The sequence below is a fragment of the Ailuropoda melanoleuca genome, chromosome 7 (assembly GCF_002007445.2).
Source record: "Ailuropoda melanoleuca isolate Jingjing chromosome 7, ASM200744v2, whole genome shotgun sequence".
Lineage (NCBI taxonomy): Eukaryota > Metazoa > Chordata > Mammalia > Carnivora > Ursidae > Ailuropoda > Ailuropoda melanoleuca.
In genome coordinates, this window is record NC_048224.1 from 531787 (window position 1) to 555348 (window position 23562).

General features: G+C 37.0%; 1 protein-coding gene across 5 annotated transcripts in view; it reads left to right on the plus strand.

Moving 5' to 3' along the window:
- The window catches only part of UHRF2 (ubiquitin like with PHD and ring finger domains 2), a 97162-nt gene that overhangs the window by 63465 nt on the left and 10135 nt on the right, over positions 1-23562 (plus strand). For 3 of the 5 annotated variants that reach the window (XM_019809754.2, XM_019809756.2, XM_002929061.4), the window contains 8 exons: positions 3255-3378; positions 3693-3800; positions 6099-6203; positions 16438-16544; positions 19780-19942; positions 20589-20729; positions 22423-22519; positions 22841-22998. In XM_019809754.2, the coding sequence (XP_019665313.1) occupies positions 3255-3378; positions 3693-3800; positions 6099-6203; positions 16438-16544; positions 19780-19942; positions 20589-20729; positions 22423-22519; positions 22841-22998 (1003 nt within the window). The remainder of the gene's footprint in view (positions 1-3254; positions 3379-3692; positions 3801-6098; positions 6204-16437; positions 16545-19779; positions 19943-20588; positions 20730-22422; positions 22520-22840; positions 22999-23562) is intronic. The other 2 variants (XM_019809755.2, XM_011237057.3) reach the window with 1 other exon arrangement.

The window sequence follows — 23562 nt, forward strand, 5'->3', positions numbered from 1 at the left end:
TTATTGTATTACCACAGAGGCTGTATGGGTGGGAGAAGCAAAGGGATCTAACAACTTCTTTTTACCCGCTCCCTCTCCCTTGCATGGTCACAAACTGAATTTTACCATCTACAAACAGTAATTATATTTCCTCTAAAGTCTCATATGTTTTTCTTCCCTTTTGTTTCTGTGGAGGGTAGTTCCTGCTTCTCTAAAATACAAACCCTTCTACCTGCTCTCATAGTTCCATAACCCTTTGCCTTTTCAGGAACTTCATTCCTCTACTTAATTCTCAAATTGCCATTACTGGGTCATTCTCATTAGTATTCTGGAATCTGTTCATTCTTCCAAATGCACACAACACCTTCCATTGATCCCATTTCTTTCCTTCCTTTACAGCAAAGCTTCTGAAGAGCTATCTGGGATGATTTCCATTTCCTCTTGTCCTTTTCATAATTCAGCTCTCCAGCTGGACTTTGCTTCCCACAACTCCACTATATTTATGTTAGGGTCAAAGACACGTTCCATGTTGCCACATCCAGTGGTCACTTCTGAGTCCTCTCCTTACTTGTACTTCTCAGCCGTCTGTCTTTACAGATTTTCATCATACCTCACTTGGCCTTTCCTTCATTTGTTTGTTTTCTCATATCTATCAGATTTAAGAGTTTTCCAGAGCACTACTCACTTGCTTTTTGTCTTCATGCTTGCTTCCTAGGTGACCTGATCTGATCATGAGACTTTAAATACCAAGCTAATGGTTCTAAATTTTCAATATATTTGTACCTAATCTTCCCTGGGTTCTATATTCCTGTATTCATTCAGCTGTTTACTTGATAGACATCACAAAATCAGTCCAAGTGGAAATCTTGATTTCCATAAACACGCCCCCTAAAATCCTGCTCCTCTCGCAGTCTTCAGTAAATGCTACAGTCATCTGCTTGTTCAGGCTGAAAAGCTAAACTTCCTCTTTGATTCCCTCTTTGCCCTCCTTAGATATTCTATATCCTCGTCAGTCCTCCGTAATCTTTCTCTCCTCTTACTCTTGTCTAAACTAATGTCTTCCCTGAACTGTATAATAAACGTCTAACTAGTCTCCTTGCTTTCACCTTGCTATCCTTCTCCCATAGCAGCAGAATGATTTTACTAAATCCTGAGTCAGATTACTCATCTATTTAAAATCCCCTAGTGTTTTCCTGTTGCACTTAGATGGCATGTGCTTTGGTTTTATTCTGACCTGGCCCTGCCTGCTCTATAACCTTATTGCTTATCTCTGGGCAGTTTATTTTGCTAAACTTCAGATCCACCCACCTTTATGTTTTTTAAGGCATACCACTCCTTCTTGTGCCTCAGGACTTGTATACTTAATGTCTTTTTGCCCAGAATGCATTCCCTGGCTTCATAGGACTGACTCCTTTGGTCTCAGCTGGAATATTACCTCAAAAACTACACTATCTGAAGACACGATTTCTAATCCCTCTTAATATTAACCATGTAACCCTGATGTATTTCCTTTATAGAACTTGCCAACTTCTGAAGTTGTTTCATTGTATGTACTAGTTTTCTTTACTCTGTACAAACTTTTTTTTTTCTTTTTTTTTTTTTTTAAAGATTTTATTTATTTATTTGACAGAGATAGAGACAGCCAGCGAGAGAGGCAACACAAGGCAGGGGGAGTGGGAGAGGAAGAAGCAGGCTTACAGCAGAGGAGCCTGATGTGGGGCTCGAACCCATAACGCCGGGATCACGCCTTGAGCCGAAGGCAGACGCTTCACCACTGTGCCACCCAGGCGCCCCTGTACAAACATTTTGATCATATTTATCCCCAGCACCAAAATAGTGCCTTGTATATCTTTTCTATTTCTCCAAATCATGTTGTTCACATATTTAATCTCTGAACTCATTTTCTCACCAGAAAGTATCTGCTTTGCCACTAAGATCTCTGAAAAATATGGTTTTAAAAGGTTAGCACATTGGGTAAAATCCATTCTTAGAAAAAATTAATTTTTGGAAGCCTCCTGATTTCCCAATTAGAAAGGATTTTACTTGGTAGTATTTATTACTTTCTACTACATTTAAATTTTTGCCTTGATTTTGCATCTATATTATCACAACCTAAGTGATTTTCTGAGTCAGAGACTGAATTACATTTCTCTTTCCTCCAATACTAAACAAAATATCTCATAATTAAGCAGTCAGAATTAACTGGTGGGCGTGGATGTCTTTTTTTGCTCTACAGACTATATGGAATAATTATGAAATGGAACGTATAGGCACATTTAATATTAATGGAGGGAGTGGCCAGTTGATCTTCAGGATATCCCTCAAGTTTGCATTCCTTGGTGATATAGGAACAGCCTCATCTGATTCTATAGACATATTTATACTTCGCTTTTTAGGAATGATTTAAGGTAGCTTATAATGATATGCAAGTTATAGTAGGTTGACCAACTGCAAATAGGGTAAAGGACAAAAAGTATAGAGAATTAAAACAGAACCTGAGGATAAAGTTAATATAAACAAGCATCCTTGGATCCTGTATATTAGCTATGATAGAGTATACATTTTTGACTTTGAGAGTTTTAATAACCCAGTTTAGATGGGGATGTAACCAATTCAGTTGCATACTTGAACATTCAGTCTAGGATCATCTATTCTTGCTACTTCTATTAAATAATAGGAACTTCAAATGAATAAATTCCATTCTCTGGGCTAGTGATAAGATCAGAGTTCATGGGCACCTGGGTGACTCAGTTGGTTAAGCATCTGCCTTAGGCTCAGGTCATGATCCCCGGGTCCTGGGATTGAGTCCTGCATCCTCCTTGCTCAGTGGACAGTCTCCTTCTCCCTCTGCTCCTAACTCCCCACTTCCAACTTGTGCTCACTCTCTTTCTCACAAAAATAAATAAATAAAATCTTAAAAAAATCAGAGTACGTGGTGCCATTTGAATTGGACAGCTTTGTCTGGCTTTTGAACTGAATTTGAGATTTTATGATATTATAATCCTTTACGCTCTTTAAAGGAGTGATAAGGTTTTGGTTTTGGTTCTTTTTTCCTGCTAGCTTAACCATGTAAATACTTTCATATTTAAATATTTAAATATTTTCATATTTTAATATTTAAATATTTTCATATTTAAATATTTTAATATTTAAATGCCAGCTGAAGATCTATAATATACACCAAGTATTACATCTTAAAACTTGTTCTGACCTAGTAAGGCCATTCTGTTACTGGCTTTAATATGGTATTATCAAAATTCCTTTTTCTTTTAAAGGTATTGTCCTTCCTGTAAAACTGATTCCAGTGAAGTTGTAAAGGCTGGTGAAAGACTCAAGATGAGTAAAAAGAAAGCAAAGATGCCATCAGCTAGTACTGAAAGCCGGAGAGACTGGGGCAGGGTAAAGAAGAAAGTCTCCTTTTCTTCTTAGCTATAACGTTTATGACTGTAATGCTAGTTATAACATTTCAATACCAACAGTAGTGGTGATACAAATTATATTTTCCATAGCAGAAATATTAACAAATAACTATATTATTTAATTATATAATTGTTCCTTTGTTGTAACTGCTACCTATATGTTAATGAAATCACATAAATTATATGTTGTTAATCATATAGTTAGGTTTCTATTTTATTCTCATTTTATGGGAATTAAGGGCTTTAAGATTTGACATAAGCAGTTTCTCAAATAGCTTGTTTGTTGACTTGTAGGGAATGGCCTGTGTTGGTCGCACTAGAGAATGTACTATTGTTCCTTCTAATCATTATGGACCTATTCCTGGGATTCCTGTTGGATCAACATGGAGATTTAGAGTTCAGGTATGTTTTAAATTGGCTTTGTTGAAAGGGTAAAGTTGGATATAGGTAAAATTGTAGCAATGTCAGCTTCTGTTAATTAAAAGTGGACTAACCTAGGTTTCTTCATACGGCATTCAGTTGTTAGAATGAAAGATTCTCTATAGGATGGGTAGCCTCTTCCCCATAGCTTAATACAGAGGACCATACATCATGGAATTAGGCATCAGCTATGCCTTTTCATCACTTTGTCTTGCTATTCTGATAGTTAACATTATTGTTAAGCTTTCTAGAGAATTTTTCTTGCTGAGAATTTAATATTTACAGTATTAAATTTTTCTTCTTTAAAATATTTAGTAAGTTCTCATTTAATATCATTGAAGTCCAAGAAAGCTCACTTCAGGTGTTTTGTTAGGAGTTTATCTCCCTGAATAAGTTGTTGGTCAGAGGAAGTGCCCAGATACCCAAGGATAAGATTACTTCTCTTTTACTCTTGAAGGCTCTATTATATTCATTTCTAACTTCTTTTTTAGAATGGTAATTTTATGATTATAGGGAACTTAAAAGTTATTCATCTTATTTTCTGTTTCTCAGAGACAACCACTTTAAAGTTTTAGTTGTTTCTTCTAGATTTACCTTATTTCTAAATAGCATGTTTCTCCTGCTTTTGTCTTCATATTTTAGTTTATTAACTTCTTTCAGTGGAAGAGGAGCATTTAGTTTAACACAGTCTGTATCTTCCCATCCTTGCCATGGTTATATAATTTTGGCTAAATCCATATGCGTGTTTTATGACTTTAGATCTTTAAATACAGTAAAAAAAAAAATACTACAAATAAATACAGTGTAATATTATAAATACAATAAAAAGTACACTTAGTATATGTTTAATTGCCTTGTGTTTTTTTTTGTTTGCCTCATTTTTTGGGGTATACCTGTCACTAATTTATTCCCAAATTCTAAAAGCCCTATTAATACGGTCTCAGATGAGTTTAAGGTTGTTGGCCTGAGCAACTACAAGGATGGATTTGCCATTTAGGAAGTGGGGAAGAGTAAGATTTATTTTCATCAGGACTGGTGAAGTTGGGAATCAAGTGGTCCTGTCTTCTGGAGTACCTGGTGTTTTCAAGACCTAAACTCAGGTTCTGATGCCTTTATTAGCTTCTCATTGACTTCTAACGTGTGTCTTTCCCTACCTCGATGTGCAGGCTTGGATTTCAGCTTCTTTTACTCTAAGAACAATTATATGATAAACAAATGAATTGTAATACTCCTCTCAGGGAGTTTGAAGTACACAAAGTGACACTGTTCCAGTGAGCCAAAATTGAAGATACATGGGAAGAAGCAGTAGGCCATTGAAGTAGTAGAATAGCATGAGTAAATTTAACAAATTGGACAGCATGTTTGGGTAACATTGAGTAGTTTTGGCTCAAACTTATATGCTCTATGAAGGAGAAGCTGGAGATAAGAATTAAGGTGGGGAGCCAGATTGAGACTCGAGGGTGATATGTAATACTTGGGGCTTGATATACAATATGGCCATTTAATGTATTTTAAGCAGATTTGTTCTTAAAAGTATTGTTCTGTTTGTGATGGGTAGAATTGGGTTTAAAGAGAAAAACTGGAGGCAGTGAGAAAGGATGTTTATAGCATTCATGAGTCAAACTAAGATTATAGCAGTTGAAGTAGAGAAAGATGTGTTTGAGAGATCTAGGAGATTGATCAAATTTATTTATGACCAAAATGGGTTTGAAAGAATAGAGGAGAAGAATGAGGCTAAAATGACTCGTGCCTGGGGTGCCTGGGCTCCTCATTCGGTTAAGCATCCTACTCTTGATTTTGACTCAGATCATGATCTCAGGGTCATGAGATTCTCTCCCTACCCCTTCCCCCTCCACTTGTACACACCCTCTCTCTCAAAAAAAATAAATAAATAAAATAAAATGACTCTTGCCTTTCAGATGTGGCTAGGGAGCAGTGCAGTAATTAAAGAGAAGAAATGAGATAGGAAGGGATCTGGACCACTGATAAAGAAATTCTGTTTTACCGAAGTTGAGCTATAATGACAAGTAGACATAAAATGATATTTAATAATTCTTTTGAAACTTAGAATTATAGGTCTGAGCAGTTTTAAGGTCACCAGCTTAGTACCTAAGGGATATATATAGTTGGGAAGAAATAAAGTTGGTGAGCAAAAGATAGAACTCTGGGTGACATTCAGTTCTTAGTTGGAGGCTTTTAGGGTTCAATAATACATGTGAAAGCATTTTGTAAATATAACTTGACTATTCAGAGTATTTTGAGACTCTCTTTATTTCATAGGTGAGCGAAGCAGGTGTCCATAGGCCCCATGTTGGTGGAATTCATGGTCGAAGCAATGATGGGGCTTACTCTCTTGTCCTCGCTGGCGGATTTGCGGATGAAGTAGTAAGTCACGATACAACCTTGTTCTTTAGAACCTGTCTTGATCGTTCGGTAAAATATAGAAGCTTTTTCTAGCATATATCAAATCCCATTTTTTTTTTTAGCATAGTTTTTATGTTGAAGTGGTCACTTCTGTACAAATTACAAGATAAATCAATTGGCAGCCTTTAATCTTTACATGTACTGATTTTATATATATGTGGTAACTGATTATGCAATAAGAATACATTCTCTATAGAACTCACTTTTTTCTAATTAAACTTATTATTTTGGGATGTTGTAGATTGACGTGTAGCCTTAGAAGTACTATAGATATCTATATGCCCTTTACCCATTTTCCCCCCAATGGTAACGTCTTACAAAACTGTAGTACAGTAGTATCACAACCAGGATATTGACATTAATACATTCAGGTCACTGAACATTTTCCTACCACTAGTATCCCTCATGTTGTCCTTTGATAGCCACACCAGCTGCCTTCCCTCTACCGCTCCCTAACCCCTGACAACCACTAATCTGTTCTCCATTTCTGTAATTTTGTTGTTTCAAAAATGTTTAGAAGTAGAGGGGCGCCTAGGTGGTTCAGTCGGTTAAGTGTCCAACTCTTGATTTCCACCTGGGTCAGGATCTCAGAGTCATGGGATGGAGCCCTGAGTGGGGCTCCACACTCAACAGGGCGTCTACTTGAGATTCTCCATTTCCGTCTCCCTTTACCCCTCCCCTCCCATGCTCACATGCCTTCTCTCCCTCTCTCTCTCTCTAAAAATCTTTAAAAAAAATTTAATAAGTGGAATCATATAGTATGTGACCTTTGGGAATGGCACTCTTCACTCAGCATATTTCTTAAATTGTGGCATGTATTAATAGTTTATTCCTTTTTTATTGCTGAGTAGTATTCCATCTATAGGCATGCCACAGTTCATCTGACCATTCATTCATTGAAGAATATTCCGGTTGTTCCAGTTTTTGACTTTTACAAATAACTGCAATAAACATTTGGGTGTAGGTTTTTTAATAAATGTAAGTCTTTATTTTTCTGTGATAAATGCCCAGAAGTGTATTGTTGGGTTATATGGTAGTTGCATGTTTAGTTTTTTAAGAAACTGCCAAATTGTTTTCCAGAGTGGCTGTACCACTTTACGTTCCTATTAGCAGTGTGTAAGTAAGTGATGGAGTTTCTCTGCACTCTTGCCATCATGCAGTGTTCTTGCTTTGTTTTACTTTAGCCATTCTGATAGGTATGCAGTGAGATCTCATTGTGGGCTTAGTTGACATTTCCCTAATGGCTGATGATGATGGACATGATTTGCTTTTTTGCTATGTGTATAGCCTCTTTAGTCTCCAGGTCAGTTGCCCATTTTCTAATTGGTCCTATTTGGGGTTTTTTGCTGTTCATTGAATATGTAGTTTGCAGGTATTTTCTCCTAGTCTGTTTCATTGGTTTGTGTTCATGGTATGTTACAGCTGTGTAGAGGCCAAGATGCATGTTTTCAGACAAAGGTAGAAAAGCTTGCCGTTTTTCTAACAGGCAGATATGGCAGTACGTTTACACTAGCATGGCAAAGGAAACTGAAGATGGAACTACGCAGGGTAATTATTTGAGTACTCATTTAATATGCCTATTTTTAAGTTGTATTTTTCAGAAATACAAAGGATGTTGTATAGTTTACTACAGTCAACACTAAATTTTTTTTTTTTAAGGCTCTGGAAGAAAACAAGCCAACTAACAGTAGAATCTTTTTAACATGTTTTTAGCAACAGGCCAGTTGTGTTTGATCTAGACTCTGACATTTGTATGTGAGACTTTGGCCTAATTGTTTTACTCCAGTAAACCTCAGTTTCCCCATGGGTAAAATAGAAAAAAATAGCACCATTTTATAACAAAATTACTGATATTAAATGAGGTAATTTATGTAGTCTTAGCATATAACGAGGATTCAAGCAGTTGTATTGTCTATAGCAGAGCTTATCTTAAATATACAAAACATAAACATGTAGAGGTGAAAATAAGTACCAGGTTGAATTCAGATGGTTATTACTACTCCCCTTTTTCCTCATCTTTTGAGTATAGTTAATAGTCAAACATTAAACATTTGTAGAGAAAAGTACTAATGAGCTGTTAATTATGTATCTTAAGCAATTAATTCTCAGTCTATTAAGTAATGTAAAGAATAATTCATTTTGGAGCTAAAACACATAGGCTTAGATCACCAGCTAAGATATATTTGGAGATGTTAATACGTTTTATAAGCATTTTTAATCTTTTGATCTCTTATTGCAGGCAGGTCATATCTACAGAAATAGGTGGAGGAAACCTGAATAAACTTTTCTTATTTGAGAAAAAAATTTGTTTCGAAACCTTTAAGTATAACATTCATGGAGCCCATAATCTTTGTTTTGTCCAGATGAATGGACATGAAACTACTGAATTACCTGTTGATAAACTAGTTAATATTTTAGTCTAGTAACTTGAGAATCAAATGCTAGTTTTAGTGCCCTGTGTTAGGGTAACCTCACTAGAGGAATGAGAACTCACAAAGATGATCTGCCTTTTATAGTTGTCCTGAGAAATAGTTTGCTCAGTGATCAGGAACAAATTCTGGAACCAAACTGTTTTGGGTTTGTGTCCTGGTGCCATCTCTTTCTAGCTAAGTGACCTTAGGCAAGGTAATGAACCTCTGCCTCATCTATAAAATAAGGCTTTAAAAAAAGTACTTCAGAGGGTTGATGTGAGCATTAAAAGAATCACACGTAAAATGCTTAGCCTAACTTCACAGACATACGGAGTAAATGCTAGGTGGGTGTTATCAGCAGTAAAGTGGTAGTACCCAGTTTTGCAAACACGTAAGGGGTATTTTGAGAGAAGCTGGCAGATTGAAGCTGTATACTAGATAGCTTTGAATTAAAGAATCATTAAAGGTGTCTGGGAAAAGATTAATGATCTTAACTGTGCTTTAGGATATTTATCTGATAGTCTTTGCAGGGGGGGCGGGCAGTGAGAAGATTGAGATGAAGGTCTTTTGCTTGATAAAGGTAATGGCAGGAATGGGAGCATCCAGCTCATTGTGTTATGCAGCTACTTTACAACTTGAGAGAAGTCGAGATTGGGAAATTGAGTCACTCTGGGGCAGTAGTATGCCCCCTGTATAGATGATGGCTTCTTACGTGAGGTGTTCTCAAATAGCAGGCTTCTTTAGGTTACTGACCCACAGGGGTACAACTTTGTGGAGCATGGACAACAATATGTAACAAATGTGGGCTGATCATTTTTCCTTAGGAAAATTAGCCTGAACTAATATATTGGGTGAGTTCTGACAGTCCAGCAATTCTTTTTTCCCCTAATAATAATTAAAAGTTTCTGTTGGTGTGATGAATAAAGTATTCATGAGTTAATGACATAGAATTTTAATTATTCTGACTTGATTATTTGCTGTTTGAGGAATAATCAGAAATGTTTTGTTCTTTCATTTTAAAGGCTACTTAGTTTTTAAAGCTTAGGTTGCCTCTATTATGCTGTTCTAGTCACCACTTCTTTTTCCTTTATAGCACTACCACAATTATAACTTTAAAAGTTGACAGGGGAGCTGGATGGCTGGGGGGCTCAGTTGGTTAGGCATCTGCCTTCAGCTCAGGTCATGATCCCAGGTCCTGGGATCAAGCCCCGCAAGGGGCTCCCTGCTTGTGTGCACTCACATGAGCGTGCCTTCTCTCTCTGACAAATAATTAAAATCTTTTTTTTTTTAAAGTTGACAAGGTTATGAAAGTGAGCATTGTGAAGTCAGTCCAAGTAACCTTTGGAAGACTTTCTGATTTAAGAAGTGTTCTGGGCTGCTCTAGATGTAGTTATTTATTAGATTTCCTAAATGGAATACACACTAAAGATGAAATTCCTTAATGCCTTAGTCTTCAAAATATAGACTTCAATATTAGATCAACAAAAAGTGAAGTCAAGGTTTTTGGACAGATAAAAGCACTTCTAAAACCATGAGATTTTAGTTAGGACTTAATCCAAAGGAAAAACGAGGTGCAAAGTAATTGACCTTTACAACAGACGATTAAGTAGAGAAAAACGTCATTATTTTAAGTTCAGTCTAAACTAATTAAACTCTTGCAATAAAGAAACATTGTTGGGTGGGGGAATGAGCACAATGGTTGAAAAGGAGTAGGAGATACAGTCTTCTAGTTATGGAATGAGTAAGTCACGGGAATAGAAGGCACAGCGTAAGAAATGTAGTCAGTGGTATCGTTTTTCGTTTTTTCGATTTTTTAAAAAATTTTTATGTTATGTTAGTCACCATACAGTACATCCTTAGTTTTTGAGGTACTGTTCCATGATTCATTGTTTGCATATAACATCCAGTGCCCCATTCAATACGTGCCCTCCTTAATACTCATCACCGGCCTATCCCAATTCCCTACCCCCCTCCCCTTTGAAGCTCTCAGTTTGTTTCCCAGAGTCCATAGTCTCTCATGGTTCGTTCCCCCTTCTGTTTACCCCGCCTTCGTTCTTCCCTTCCTTCTCCTACCGATCTCCCTGCTATTTCTTATGTTCCATAAATGAGTGAAACCATATGATAATTGTCTTTTTCTGCTTGACTTCTTTCACTTAGCGTAATTCCCTCCAGTCCCATCCATGTTGCTGTATATGTTGGGTAACCGTTCTTTCTGATGGCTGAGTAATATTCTATTGTATATATGGACCACATCTTCTTTATCCATTTGTCTATTGAAGGGCATCTCAGCTCCTTCACAATTTAGCTATTGTGGACAATGCTGCTATGAACATTGGGTGGATATGGCCCTTCTCTTCACAATGTCTGTATCTTTGGGGTGAATACCCAGTAGTGCAGTTGCTGGGTCATAGGGTAGCTCTATTTTTAACTTTTTGAGGGATCTCCACACTGTTTTCCAAAGTGGCTGTACCAACTTGGCATTCCCACCAACCGTGTAAGAGGGTTCCCCTTTCTCCACAACCTCTCCAACATTTGTTGTTTCTTACCATGTCCATTTTTGCCATTCTGACTGGCATAAGGTGGTATCTCAGTGTGATTTTGATTTGAATTTCCCTGATGGCTAATGATTTTGAACATTTTTTCATGTGTCTTAGCTATTTGTATGTCTTCATTGGAAAAGTGTCTGTTCGTATCTTCTGCCGATTTTTTGATTTGATTATTTGTTTCTCGTGTATTGAGTTTGAGAAGTTCTTTGTAGATCTAGGATACCAGTCTTTTATCTGCAGTGTCACTTGCAAATATCTTCTCCCATTCCATGGGCTGCTTCTTAGTTTTTTTGACTGTTTCCTTTGCTGTGCAGAAGCTTTTTATATTTTGGATTTTCCATCGAAGAGATATACTTTGACTTCTTCTTTGCCGATTTGAATACGTTTTTTATCCCTTTTTGTTGTCTGATTGCTGTTGCAAGGACTTCTAGTACTATATTGAATAATAATGGAGAGAGTGGGCATCCTTGTCGTGTTCCTGATCTTAAGGGAAAGGCTTTCAGCTTTTCCCCATTGAGAATGATATTTGCTGTAGGCTTTTCATAGATTGTTTTTATGAAATTGAGGAATGTACCTTCTATCTCTACACTCTGAAGGGTTTTAATGAGGAAAGGATGCTGAATTTTGTCAAATGCTTCTTCTGCATCAATTGAAAGGATCATATGGTTCTTGACTTTTTCATTGATGTGATCTATTACACTGATCGATTTGCGAATGATGAACCTTGCATCCCAGGGATGAATCCCACTTGGTCATGATGGATAATCCTTTTAATGTACTGTTGGATCCTGTTAGCTAGGATCTGGTTGAGAATTTTGGCATCTGTATTCATCAGGGATATCGTTCTGTAATTCTCCTTTTTGATGGGGTCTTTGCCTGGTTTGGGGATCAAGGTAATACCTCATAGAATGAGTTTGGTAGTTTTCCTTCTGTTTCTGTTTTTTGAAACAGCTTCAGGAGAATAGGTATTATTTTTTCTTTGAATGTTTGGTAGAATTCCCCAGGGAATCTATCAGGCCCTGGACCCTTGTTTTTCGGGAAGTTTTTGATAACTGCTTCAGTCTCTTCATAATTAATTGGTCTGTTTAATCAAATTCTTCCTATTTCAGACTTGGTAGTTTATAGGTTTCCGGAAGGCATCCATTTCTTCCAGGTTGTTTAATTTATTGGCATATAGTTATTGATAATAGTTTCCAATGATCCTTCGTATTTCTTTGGTGTTGGTCGTGATCTCCCCTCTCATTCATAATTTTATTAATTTGGGTCCTTTCTCTATTCTTTTGCATAAGTCTGGCCAGTGGCTTATCGATCTTAATTCTTTCAGAGAACTAGCTTCTAGTTTTATTGATCTGGTCTACTGTGCTCCTGGTTCCTAATTCATTGATCTCTGCTCTAATCTTGATCACCTTCCTTCTCGTGCATGGGTTAGGCCTGTTCTTCTGTTCTAGCTCCAGCTTCTTTACGTGAGAATATAAAAACTGCATTTTAGATTGTTCTGTTCTTTTGAGTGAGGCTTGGATGGCTATGAATTTTCCCCTTAGGACTGCCTTTGCAGTGTCCCGTAGGTTTTGGACTGATGTGTTTTCATTCTCATTGGTTTCCATAAATTGCTTAAGCTCATCTTTAATTCCCTGGTTTACCCAATCATTCTTAAGCAGGATGGTTCTTAGTTTCCAAGTGTTTGAGTTTCTTCCAAATTTTTCCTTGTGATTGAGTTCCAGTTTCAAAGCATTGGGGTCTAAGAAGATACAGGGAATAATCTCAGTCTTTTGCGATCAGTTGAGACCTGTTTTGTGACCCAGCATATGGTCTATTCTGCAGAGAGTTCCGAGTGCATTCGAAAAGAATAAGTATTCTGTTGTTCTGGGGTGTAGTGTTCTGTATACATCTATGAGGTCCATCTGGTCCAGTATGTCATTCGAAACTCTTGTTTCTTCGTTGATTTTCTGCTTAGGTGATCTGTCTATTGCTGAGAGCGGAGTGTTGAGGTCCCCTACTATTAACGTATTATTATCTGTATGTCTCTTTATTCTGGTTAAGAGTTGGCTTGTGTATCTAGCTGCTCCCCTGCTGGGGGCATAGATATTTATGATTGTTAGATCCTCTTGTTGGATACACCCTTTAAGAATAATATAGCGTCCTTCTGTATCTCTAACTACAATCTTCAGTTTTTAGTTTAAAATCTAATCTGTCTTATATGAGAATTGCTACCCAACTTTTCTTTTGAGGTCCATTGGCATAAAAAATGGTTCTCCATCTCTTCATTTTCAGTCTGGATGTAACTTTAGGTTCAAAATGAGTCTCTTGGAGACAGCATATGGATGGGTCATGTCTTTTTATCCAATCTGCAACCCTGCAGCATTTTATGGGAGCATTTAGGCCATTCACATTGAGAGTGGTTATTGAGAGATATGATTTTAATGATGTCATTTTGCCTGTGAAGTCTTTGTTCCTATACATTGTAAATTTCTGTTCTGTATCACTCTTGGGGTCTTTTTACTTTTATAGAACCCCCCTTAATATTTCTTTAGGGCTGGCTTGGTGGTCACATATTCTTTCAGTTTCTGCCGGTCTTGGAGGGTCCTTGTCTCTCCATCCATTCTGAATGACAGCCTTGCTGGATAAAGGATCCTTGGCTGCATGTTTTTCTCACTTAGTGCTCTGAATATGTCTTGCCAGCTTTTTTTGGCCTGCCAGGTCTCTGTAGACAGGTCTGACTTTATTCTGATGTTCCTCCTTCTGTAGGTGAGGACTCTTTTCCCCCTGGCCACTTTCAAGATTGTATCCTTGCATCTAAGATTTGCAAATTGTGCTATTATGTGACATGGTGTTGGTCTGTTCTCATTGATCTTGGGAGGGGTGCTCTCTGCCTGTTGGACATGAATGCTTGTTTCCTTTGCCAGATTATGGAAGTTCTCAGCTACAATTTGTTCAAATATCTCTACTAGACCTTTCTCTTTCTCCACCCCCTCGGGGATGCTGATGATTCTGACATTGGAATGTTTCATTGAGTCAGTAATCTCCTGTAACCTACATTCTTGAGATTGGATTTTTTTTGAGCCAAGTTCCCATTTTTTCCTTCTCTTCTACCATCCCATCTTCCAATTCACTAATTCATTCTTCTGCCTCATTTACCCTGGCTGTCAGGGCATCCAGTTTAGACTGCATTTGATTCATAACGTTTTTAATTTCTGCCAGATTCACTCTCATTTCTGCCCTTAGAGGTTCTATATTGTTGTCCATATTTTCGTTACTATTTTTTTTAAGCCTACACATCATCTTGACCACTGTTACTCTGAACTCCATTTCTGACAATTTGGTTATATCCATATCCATCAGTTCTGTGGCAGAGGCCACAGTCTCTGTGTCCTTTCTTTGCTGAGGGTTTCTCCTCCTCGTCATTCTGATGAGGAGAGGTTTCGGGGATGCACAGAGCCCAAATTATTGACCAGGACCCAGGCAGTGTGCACTTGTTTTATAGGGACCTTAGGGATGTGGGCTTCTTGATGTTTCAGCCTGCCTTCTGGTGGGAGGGGGGCAGCCACACTGATACTCAGGCAACCCTGTTTGTGTAGAATTGCCCCGTTCCCTGTGAGAGGGGGTGGGGATGGGCACAATGTGAACCAGTATTTCCAGGCTTTTGTTCTCTGGCGGGTTTCCCTGGTGGTTTTCTGTGACTCTTCTGAGAGTCAGAGCCACAGTGGCCTTATCCTAGCCTCCGTCTCAGAACAGAAAGATCGTAGTCTGCTCTCCACTGAGCTCTCCTGGCCACTTTAACTCTGTTTCTGTCGGTGCTGGCTAAAAACCCTGCCCCATCCCGGGTTCTGTGCCCCACAGCCACTCTCCCAGTCCTCACTTCCTGGTCCAGCATATCTCTGTCCTTTGTGCTTCTAACACTGCCAGCTGCCCTGGGTTCCCCGAGCTCCCTGTTTCAGTGTCGTTTGCGCATTCTCAATATCGGGTTTTCAGTCTGGTCGCGTGCGCGCCCCTAGTCTCAGTCTGCTTTCTCGGCAGCTACCAGTCCGCAAATCTGGCCCGCTTCCCGGTGCAGGTGGCTACTGCTTCCCGGTACCCAAGCTTGGGGCTCCCTCCCCCTTCCGTTTATCTTCCGATATCTGTGTCCAGATTCACGGCTCCCCGCTTCATACCTCAGTACTCAGTGCCGGAGATGTTCTTTTGTAGAGATCCAGATGTATCTTCCTAGTCTCAGACGGGCTGATTTCGTGGGTGTTCAGGATGATCTGGTAGATATCCAGCTTGGTTCAGGAGACCAGCTGAAAAAAGGTCCCCTACTCCTCCGCCATCTTTTTTCTTCCCCTAGTCAGTGATATTGTAACAGCATTGTCTGGTAATAGATGGTAGCTACACTTGTGGTGAGCACAGCATAATGTTTAAACTTGTATCACTATGTTATATACCTGAGACTGAACATGGTTTGTAAACTAATCAAAAAATAAAAGAGTGAACCACTATTTTGATAATGTTAGTAGAGTTAATTTGTATACTGATTTTCTTCTCAACTGATTTTGAGTACTGAATCAATAACTTAGTAATATCAATATGAATTTGTAATTAATACAGAGATATTTGTGGTCCTAGTTTCTGTAACATCTAGTTCCTTTGGCATGTTTTTTTTCACATTTAGTAGACCCTTTATACAAATTTTAGTTTTCAAATTCTTTTCCTTTTTAATGATAGGCTATTATTTCACCAAATGTAATTTAAGTGAACCTGTACAATGTGAAATGTGGGGAACTTACTAAGCTGTTAGGATTTTAATTTTGAATTTTAACAGCAAATTTGGGTATGGTGTAGATTGCTGATGAGAAATCAGATATGAAGTATTTACTAAAATGGTATGCTGTAAAATCCTACAAGAGAATATTGATGTTTATTTTAATACCATTGAATTAAACGAAACAATATTCCCAGTCTATAAATCTTATTTTGTAACATCCTAGAGATTACTCATTTATATACATAGCATGAGAATAGCCACATTTGGAGGTACTGGAAGCTCTAACTTTAAAATGATCATGTGATGTAACTTGATATAACTTGAAGATGTACTGCATACACAACTGCATTTGAGATATTTTGGCAAGTATCTCTCAAGGTACCTTGGAAGAGAACATGTAAATTCATAACATCCTAACCAAATGTTCTGACTGTAAAATAAGAATTGGCAAGATTATACTTGGGTTTAGGTATCTTAATGCTGAAAATCTTTTCCCGTAGGACCGAGGTGATGAATTCACATACACTGGGAGTGGTGGTAAAAATCTTGCTGGTAATAAAAGAATTGGTGCACCATCGGCTGATCAAACATTAACAAACATGAACAGGTACTCTTTATTGTTAGAGTTTGTAAAGACTATTTGGGCTTTGTATAAAAGTTTGATTATAGTAATATAATTTGTAAGTTAGACTATAGGGGAGAATCTTAAATTGAGAGTTAAAGATCTAAATTTAAAATCCCATTACCTGATTATATAATTATTTTTAAGCATTCTTATTTCTTCATACTACTTTTTAAATGCCATAATTCCCAGTCTTAATACATGTGTTTTACATTTAAAAAAATGTTGAAACATTTGAAGGAAGGGAACCTATGTAAGAGAAATTGAGGACAAGGTGGCTATCTACTATCCCATAGGTCAAAGTTATGTTTTACTCAACACAGATTTATTTTTTAAAGTAACAGACTTCTTTTTAAAAGAGACTTAACAAATGTGAGATAGGTTTAAGTTCGGGAGCCGCATTTGTGAGCATAAGTGAAACATCAGATAAACTTAATCAGAGCTACACTCAAGGTGCTTTTAGAATTTATAATGTCTCTTCAGTGCTATAAAAGAGGATGTTTAATTACAAAAATGACCTTTTCTACGTAAATACTTATAAAGCATTACAAAAGAGCCACCTTGTGCTGACCTTTGTTCTGTAGAAGTATTAATGACATTCCAGCTTCCATGGGAACAAAAAATGATTTTAAAATGTTTTATTTCAAAGGTGCATGCTAATAGCAATAATAAAGTGACCCAAACCATCAGATAGCAACGACCACATTATAACTTGTCATATTGATAATTTTTTGATCAATTTCATAAAGTTGAAATTTTTATATCCTATTGTTAAGGGTGTTTTATGGATTATTGAGTAAAAATGAGTATTTTTCTTTCTTGAGTCTAAATCACTCGGTTTTAAGTAGTGTGCCCTTAATTTCTGATTACCGTGTGAAGTAAAGAATACACCAATATGATTTCAAGAATTTGTTGCATACCAAATTACATACAGTCTGTTTTTATGTCTTCCTTCTATATTATTTCTGACAGTAGGATTATTTAACTGAACCAGCAGAGGAGACAGGTCAGATTTGCTGGTGAAAACATTCCTGAGGCAGGAGTCCAATCCTTAGCTAGTCTTTTTCTAGCAGAATAGCAGCTCTTCAGGAGGAATGATCTTAAAAGGAGTTAGAAAGATTTTGATGTGTTTTTGTCGGTGAAAGTATTATCTTGAATTTGCAAAAGGGCTTTTCACGTTGTCACATCTGAAAATTATATTTACCTTTTAATAACAATAGATGATTTTGCTTGAATGAGGTTTGTTTCCTAGCTTCCTACACTTGTAATATACATGGTAAATATTTTCCAAGCTTTTAAAGAATCTAATAAGTATAACCCTGTTTGCCATATGTTATAATCTTATTAGAAAATAATTGACAAGTAGTAAAAATGTTTGTATTGAAAGGAAGGTAGTGAATATAAAATATTAACTCAAAAACATTTTGGATTGACTTATAGGGACTCTGACGTCCGTTCAGTTAATTTATACATTAAGCTTTTGAGTATGCATAGTGATTGTAAAGACCTCTGGGCAAAGATACCTGTATGTTTTATAAACATGAAAACTGGGGTGAAAGACCCTTAGCTCTGCCCCATATTATACTCTTTCCTGACTAGTATATGGTCCAGTGCATTTTTGCTTCTCCACTTAAAGGTAGTTTGGCTCCTGTTTCTTGCTTTGAGAAGTTTGTTCCTATTTCTTCTCAGCTTTTCGCTTTATGAAACTGAAGAGGGCAGCAAGGTAACCTAGCCATCCTTTGTAAGGGCAGTTAGAAGCAATCGATTGAACTGCAGAGTAATGGAAAAGCCTTGTTTCACCTAGTTTGATCTTAGATTCTTTTCACATACTTGAACTACCTACATACTTATGTGAAGCTAGAAGTGAGTTAATAATGCCAGTTAGTGGTGGCAGTCGTTCTGAATGAAGGTGCCTGTAAGCACCGAAGCATTCCACTCATTAATGTGAAAATAGTATTTTTCCTTTTCCTACCTCTTTAAGAAGATGAAGTATGTATATCTCAATAGGTATTACATAAATAAGCTGGAATACTAGCCCTAGAAGGTTGGTTACATTTTCTTCTACCTCCCAGAGATTTAATGCATCTCCCTTTGAGATAAAAAAAGATAACTTGGTAAACTTTATTTGACCACATTTATAAAGTGGTTTTTTTTTTTTTAACAATATAACTGATCAAGAGATCTGGGTAGATTAGACATTTAGTCATAAGGTCAGTTTTTTTTATTTGAGCCTGCGTAGAATTATACCCTGAAAAAGTATTTTGTATCATATCTGAATTTACCAAATTGGGTGTGTATGTGTTTTAACCTTACATGTTCTCAGTGGTTTTTTTTTTTTCTTCACTTAAGTTAAGAAGTAAGTATCTGAGAAGAAGAATACAAATTTTAAATAGATTCTAGTTTGGTGGGGTTGTTTTGTTTTTTTGTTTTTGTTTTTTGGCAGGACTAAGTTCTCCCAAGAAAGGTCTTCTTACGTACCCTTACTGATTAATTACTGCTAATTGAGTACACCTGCTAAGAAGCTTCAACTAAATCAGGAGCTGCTTCTCACTCAGTGTTCCTCCTTGTTCACATGTCATCATAAAAATAGTGATTTGGAGGAGCCGAAAATCTTTATTGTCATGACTTAACACAGGCATTTGAATGCTTCAGTTTTATTTAAACTTTTTACTCGAAGTCTTTAAACTATATTATCATATTAAACTTGTTCTTTAATAGCTTCTAGATGTTAAGGATTCTCTATCTGGAATGTGGAAAGTAGACCTAGAAAGGTCATCTGTACCTTGCTGACAAATTCATTTTCCTGGATTTCTTTCTACATTATTCCAGCAATTTACCTCACTCCCTTATCAAGAATAAATACTACAACAATCACTTGCTTTAGTTTTCCAACTTTCTCCCTTCCCTCAACAAACGTTATTTTAAAAAAATTCCATGTATTTCTAGTTGTTTTCTATTATACGTGGCACAGATGTTATTACTTTCAGAAGAACCCTACAGGCTATCTGAGAACCAATCCCCTGGCTTGGGGGTGACATCAGAAAACTGATTTGTCTTCTCTGCTGGTGGGGGAAAGCATAATCCTATTATCTGGAATAATATGGAAAGAATCATAGAATCTTAACCATCAGGTAAGGCATAATTCACCTTTTAATTGAGCTAATAATGCGATTATGTACTTAAAGATTACTTGGTATAAAGACTTTGTTTTATTTTTTAGGGCATTGGCCCTAAACTGTGATGCTCCATTGGATGATAAAATTGGAGCAGAGTCTCGGAATTGGAGAGCTGGTAAGCCAGTCAGAGTGATACGCAGTTTTAAAGGGAGGAAGATCAGCAAATATGCTCCTGAAGAAGGCAACAGATATGATGGCATTTATAAGGTGCTCTATCTGGCATGACATCTTGTTAGTCATTCTTCCTGGGCTTTCAAGACAGGGTTGCCAAAGGGAACTACTCTGCTGGGTGGGCTAAAGGAAATAGTAGATCACCTTAGTTGGCATTTCTACTTTTTCTGGAAATGTAACAAATATACAAAGTGAGCTCCTAACTTTAATACTTTTCTCTTAATGTTTATTTGAAGCCCATAAGGGCAGAGTTCCATTTTGAGTTAAGCTTTTTATAAGTATATATTCACTATGATAAAACTAAATAATGTGACCATTGTAGATACTGATTCTTATAGATTTTCAAAGTCAAGCACGTTATAATGTGTCAAATAGGTTGTTTTCTTTAAAAAATGGAGGCATTTACTGCCACCATTTTTATCTATTATGCAGGAATCTATTTGTGAGCATAATCTTGTTAATATTTCAAATTTATAGCAGTGTGTACTTATATGGGAACTATCTTAATTAGGAAATAAGGTCAAAACAATATTTTTAGTGAATATTTTTTATTTCCTGTTACTACAACAAAGCAAGTATCTTTTGAAGTTACATTTAGTTTAGTCAAGTGTACTTAAACTAGTAATATATTATGAGTAAGTCTAAATATTAAACTTCAAACTACTACAAAATACTGATTTAGGTGGTGAAATACTGGCCAGAAATTTCATCAAGCCACGGATTCTTGGTTTGGCGCTACCTTTTAAGAAGAGATGATGTCGAACCTGCTCCTTGGACCTCAGAAGGGATAGAGCGGTCAAGGAGACTATGTCTACGCTTACAGGTGAGATAGCGTTTGTCTAGGCCACTTGTCTGTTCATAAAAATGTGCACCTCTCTAATGGCTTTGTGCCGTAACACTGGATACAACTCATGGCAATTGATCAGTGGACTTTAAGGGGTGAGGAGTGAAATCATGCAAGTTACACAGAAGGAAAACAAGTAAAAAGGTAGCATTCTAGGTGTCAAACTGCCCTAAGACCAACAATTGTGCTTGGGAAAACCCAGGCCTTCAATGAAAAGTAAAATATTTCCAATTCAATTGGAAATGACTTGAAGAATGACGGAGAGGGATACATAAAATTTATATAAAGGAGGCCTTAAGAAGGGAAGTTTATCCTAGAGGGCACAGGGGGTGTGTCTTTGGTAGGGGAAGGGGGAGGTGGCTTGTAAGAGTGGTCTGCTTCCTACCCTTCTCACTTTTCCTCACCCCTTTTTTCTCTTCCCCCTCAAAGCTGCTTCTCTGTCCTGTCACCACCTTTAGTGCTTTGCCTTTTTTTTTTCCCCTTTGCCCATGTTCAGCTGTTAACCCATATAAGACTTTGTTGGTTTTGTGTGCATAATGGATGGTATGGCTACATTCCCCGTCCACTGCCTATGCACCCTAGACTTTGTCCCTGACACTGACTTCAGAGCATGGTTTGAGTTCATCCTCCATCGTTCCCCATTGTTGTGCTTCCTGTAAAGACTACCAGCTTTTCATTTCCCCTGGCTCTGCCCACACTGCATGTGTAGGGGCTGAACTATGGGCAAGTGTCTGACCACCCAGGCAGGTGAGTGTGTGTTTTCTAGTGCAAGTCTGTGTCTGTTTTTGTTTTCTTTTTAAACTTGTAGAATTAATTGTTTCATTAATTAAATGAGACCCATCGGCTACTAAAATAACTGCCAAAATAATTCTTTTTATAACAGTATAAAAAAAGAACTTGTTAAATCCATTTTTAAAAGATTTTTTTCAGGTTCATTGTTCAGCAGAGCAATGTTCTAGACAGGTTAGATTTGAAACTGTAAGCAGAAGCATGTAAGCCCATCTCTTAAGATAAGTGAATAATATCATTGTTGGGGCCTAAAACATGTTGAATTTTAAATATCAGTGTTATCAACAAAGCATGTCCCCCAAAAAAGGGTAGCCACTAAAACACAAATAGATAGACTTTATTCCTTAAAGTCTAACCTTTAGCTGATAAAGAACTCAGTAATTTAGTGGCTTTAGGTCTTCTAAAAGCCCCTTCCCCCCCCTTATTTTGGGAGATAAGAAATTTAGTCCTTAATGTTGGGGGAGGAGTTGTTTTGTTTTTAAAGATTGGCTCCACAATTGAGTGTAATACCATCTGTATGAGTGCGTACTGTGCTCTGTGGTTGATCTTAACTTACCTTCATATCTAGATTCTTCTCTTCCTTAAACTTTTTAAGCCACCTATTCAAATCTCCTGAAAACTTGTCTTTCCTCTTTTAGATCTGAGACTAAGATCATTATTTTATAAAATGGAGTATCTTAACTACATGGTTTTACACTGAATTGGGGATTTTAATAGTCTTCTGTCCTTTAAATGTCTGTTTCCTTTATATGAAGTCTCTCAGTTTAGGAAAAATATAGACTCTTCACCCCTTCCTTTTTTAAATTTCTCAGCAGCATCTAGACACCCCCCCACACACTTCTTTGCAAAACTTAAATCTATATTGTACTTTTTTCCCCATCAGTATCCAGTAGGTTACCCTTCAGATAAGGAAGGGAAGAAGACTAAAGGACAGTCAAAGAAGCAGGCCAGTGGAGCCTCAAAAAGGCCGACTACAGATGGTAGGTAATGATTGCAGACGTAAGTCCTAAAAACATAGTTACTAATAAAGAAAAATATTAAGAGAATAAATTGAGAAACGAACCAGAAATTAAAAGAGATGTTTGGGAGTGGCGGAGAGGCGTGGGACTTTTTGTGTATTTTAGTAGTGTCGGTGCCAAAACAACAGCAAATGCAGTATTCACAGCTCCAAGGGAAGTTAGATGCTGCTTTATGCAGGTTATCTTCATGTTAAACATTACTGGTGCCAGTTAACTCTTTGATCTCATCGTTCTACTTGGAATCACTCATAAGTCTGCTTGTGTATTTTTAAATAAATCTAGATGATTGTCCAAGTGCCTCCAAAGTGTTAAAAACACCAGATTCAGCAGAAGCAGTTGAGGCTTTCCAACTAACCCCTCAACAACAACATCTAATTAGAGAAGATCACCAAAACCAGAAGCTATGGGATGAAGTGCTTGCATCTCTTGTGGAAGGTCCAGTATGTAAAGGTTTTTTTAATAATAATGTTCTAATATTAACAAATAGTAAAAAAATAATATCCTTTGCAAGTCAGTCAAAACTTGATGTTTTTATGTAATCCTCTCATCCAGTGCTACTACCTTTCAGAAATAAACTAAAGTAATACTTAAATGCTTTTAAATTGATTTTAGGCCTCTTAGTTGTTGGTTTTGGCCTCTCTGTGCCTGAACTTATTTATGTTGAAGGCACTGTTCATGGGAAGAATTTTCAGTTTGTGTAACACAATTTAAAACTCATTGGGAAATTTCTTGCTGTAGTTCAAAATTATCTGATGGTGTAAATCTTAAGCAGTTCAGCACATGTTTAATAGTGGTTAAAAAAAAAAAAACCTGTCGATTTATTTAAATACTTTATATGTTTTGGATTTTTTCCCCCATCTTTTGGTGATCATGAAATTTTAAAGTGAAAAGAAATTACAACTCATGTGTTGATTTTGTGTTAAGCTGTATTTTGCAAATGAAGCTTTCTTATCAAATTCCAGAAGCTGGAATTTTCAGATGTGAATTTATTCCTTCTTTGTTCA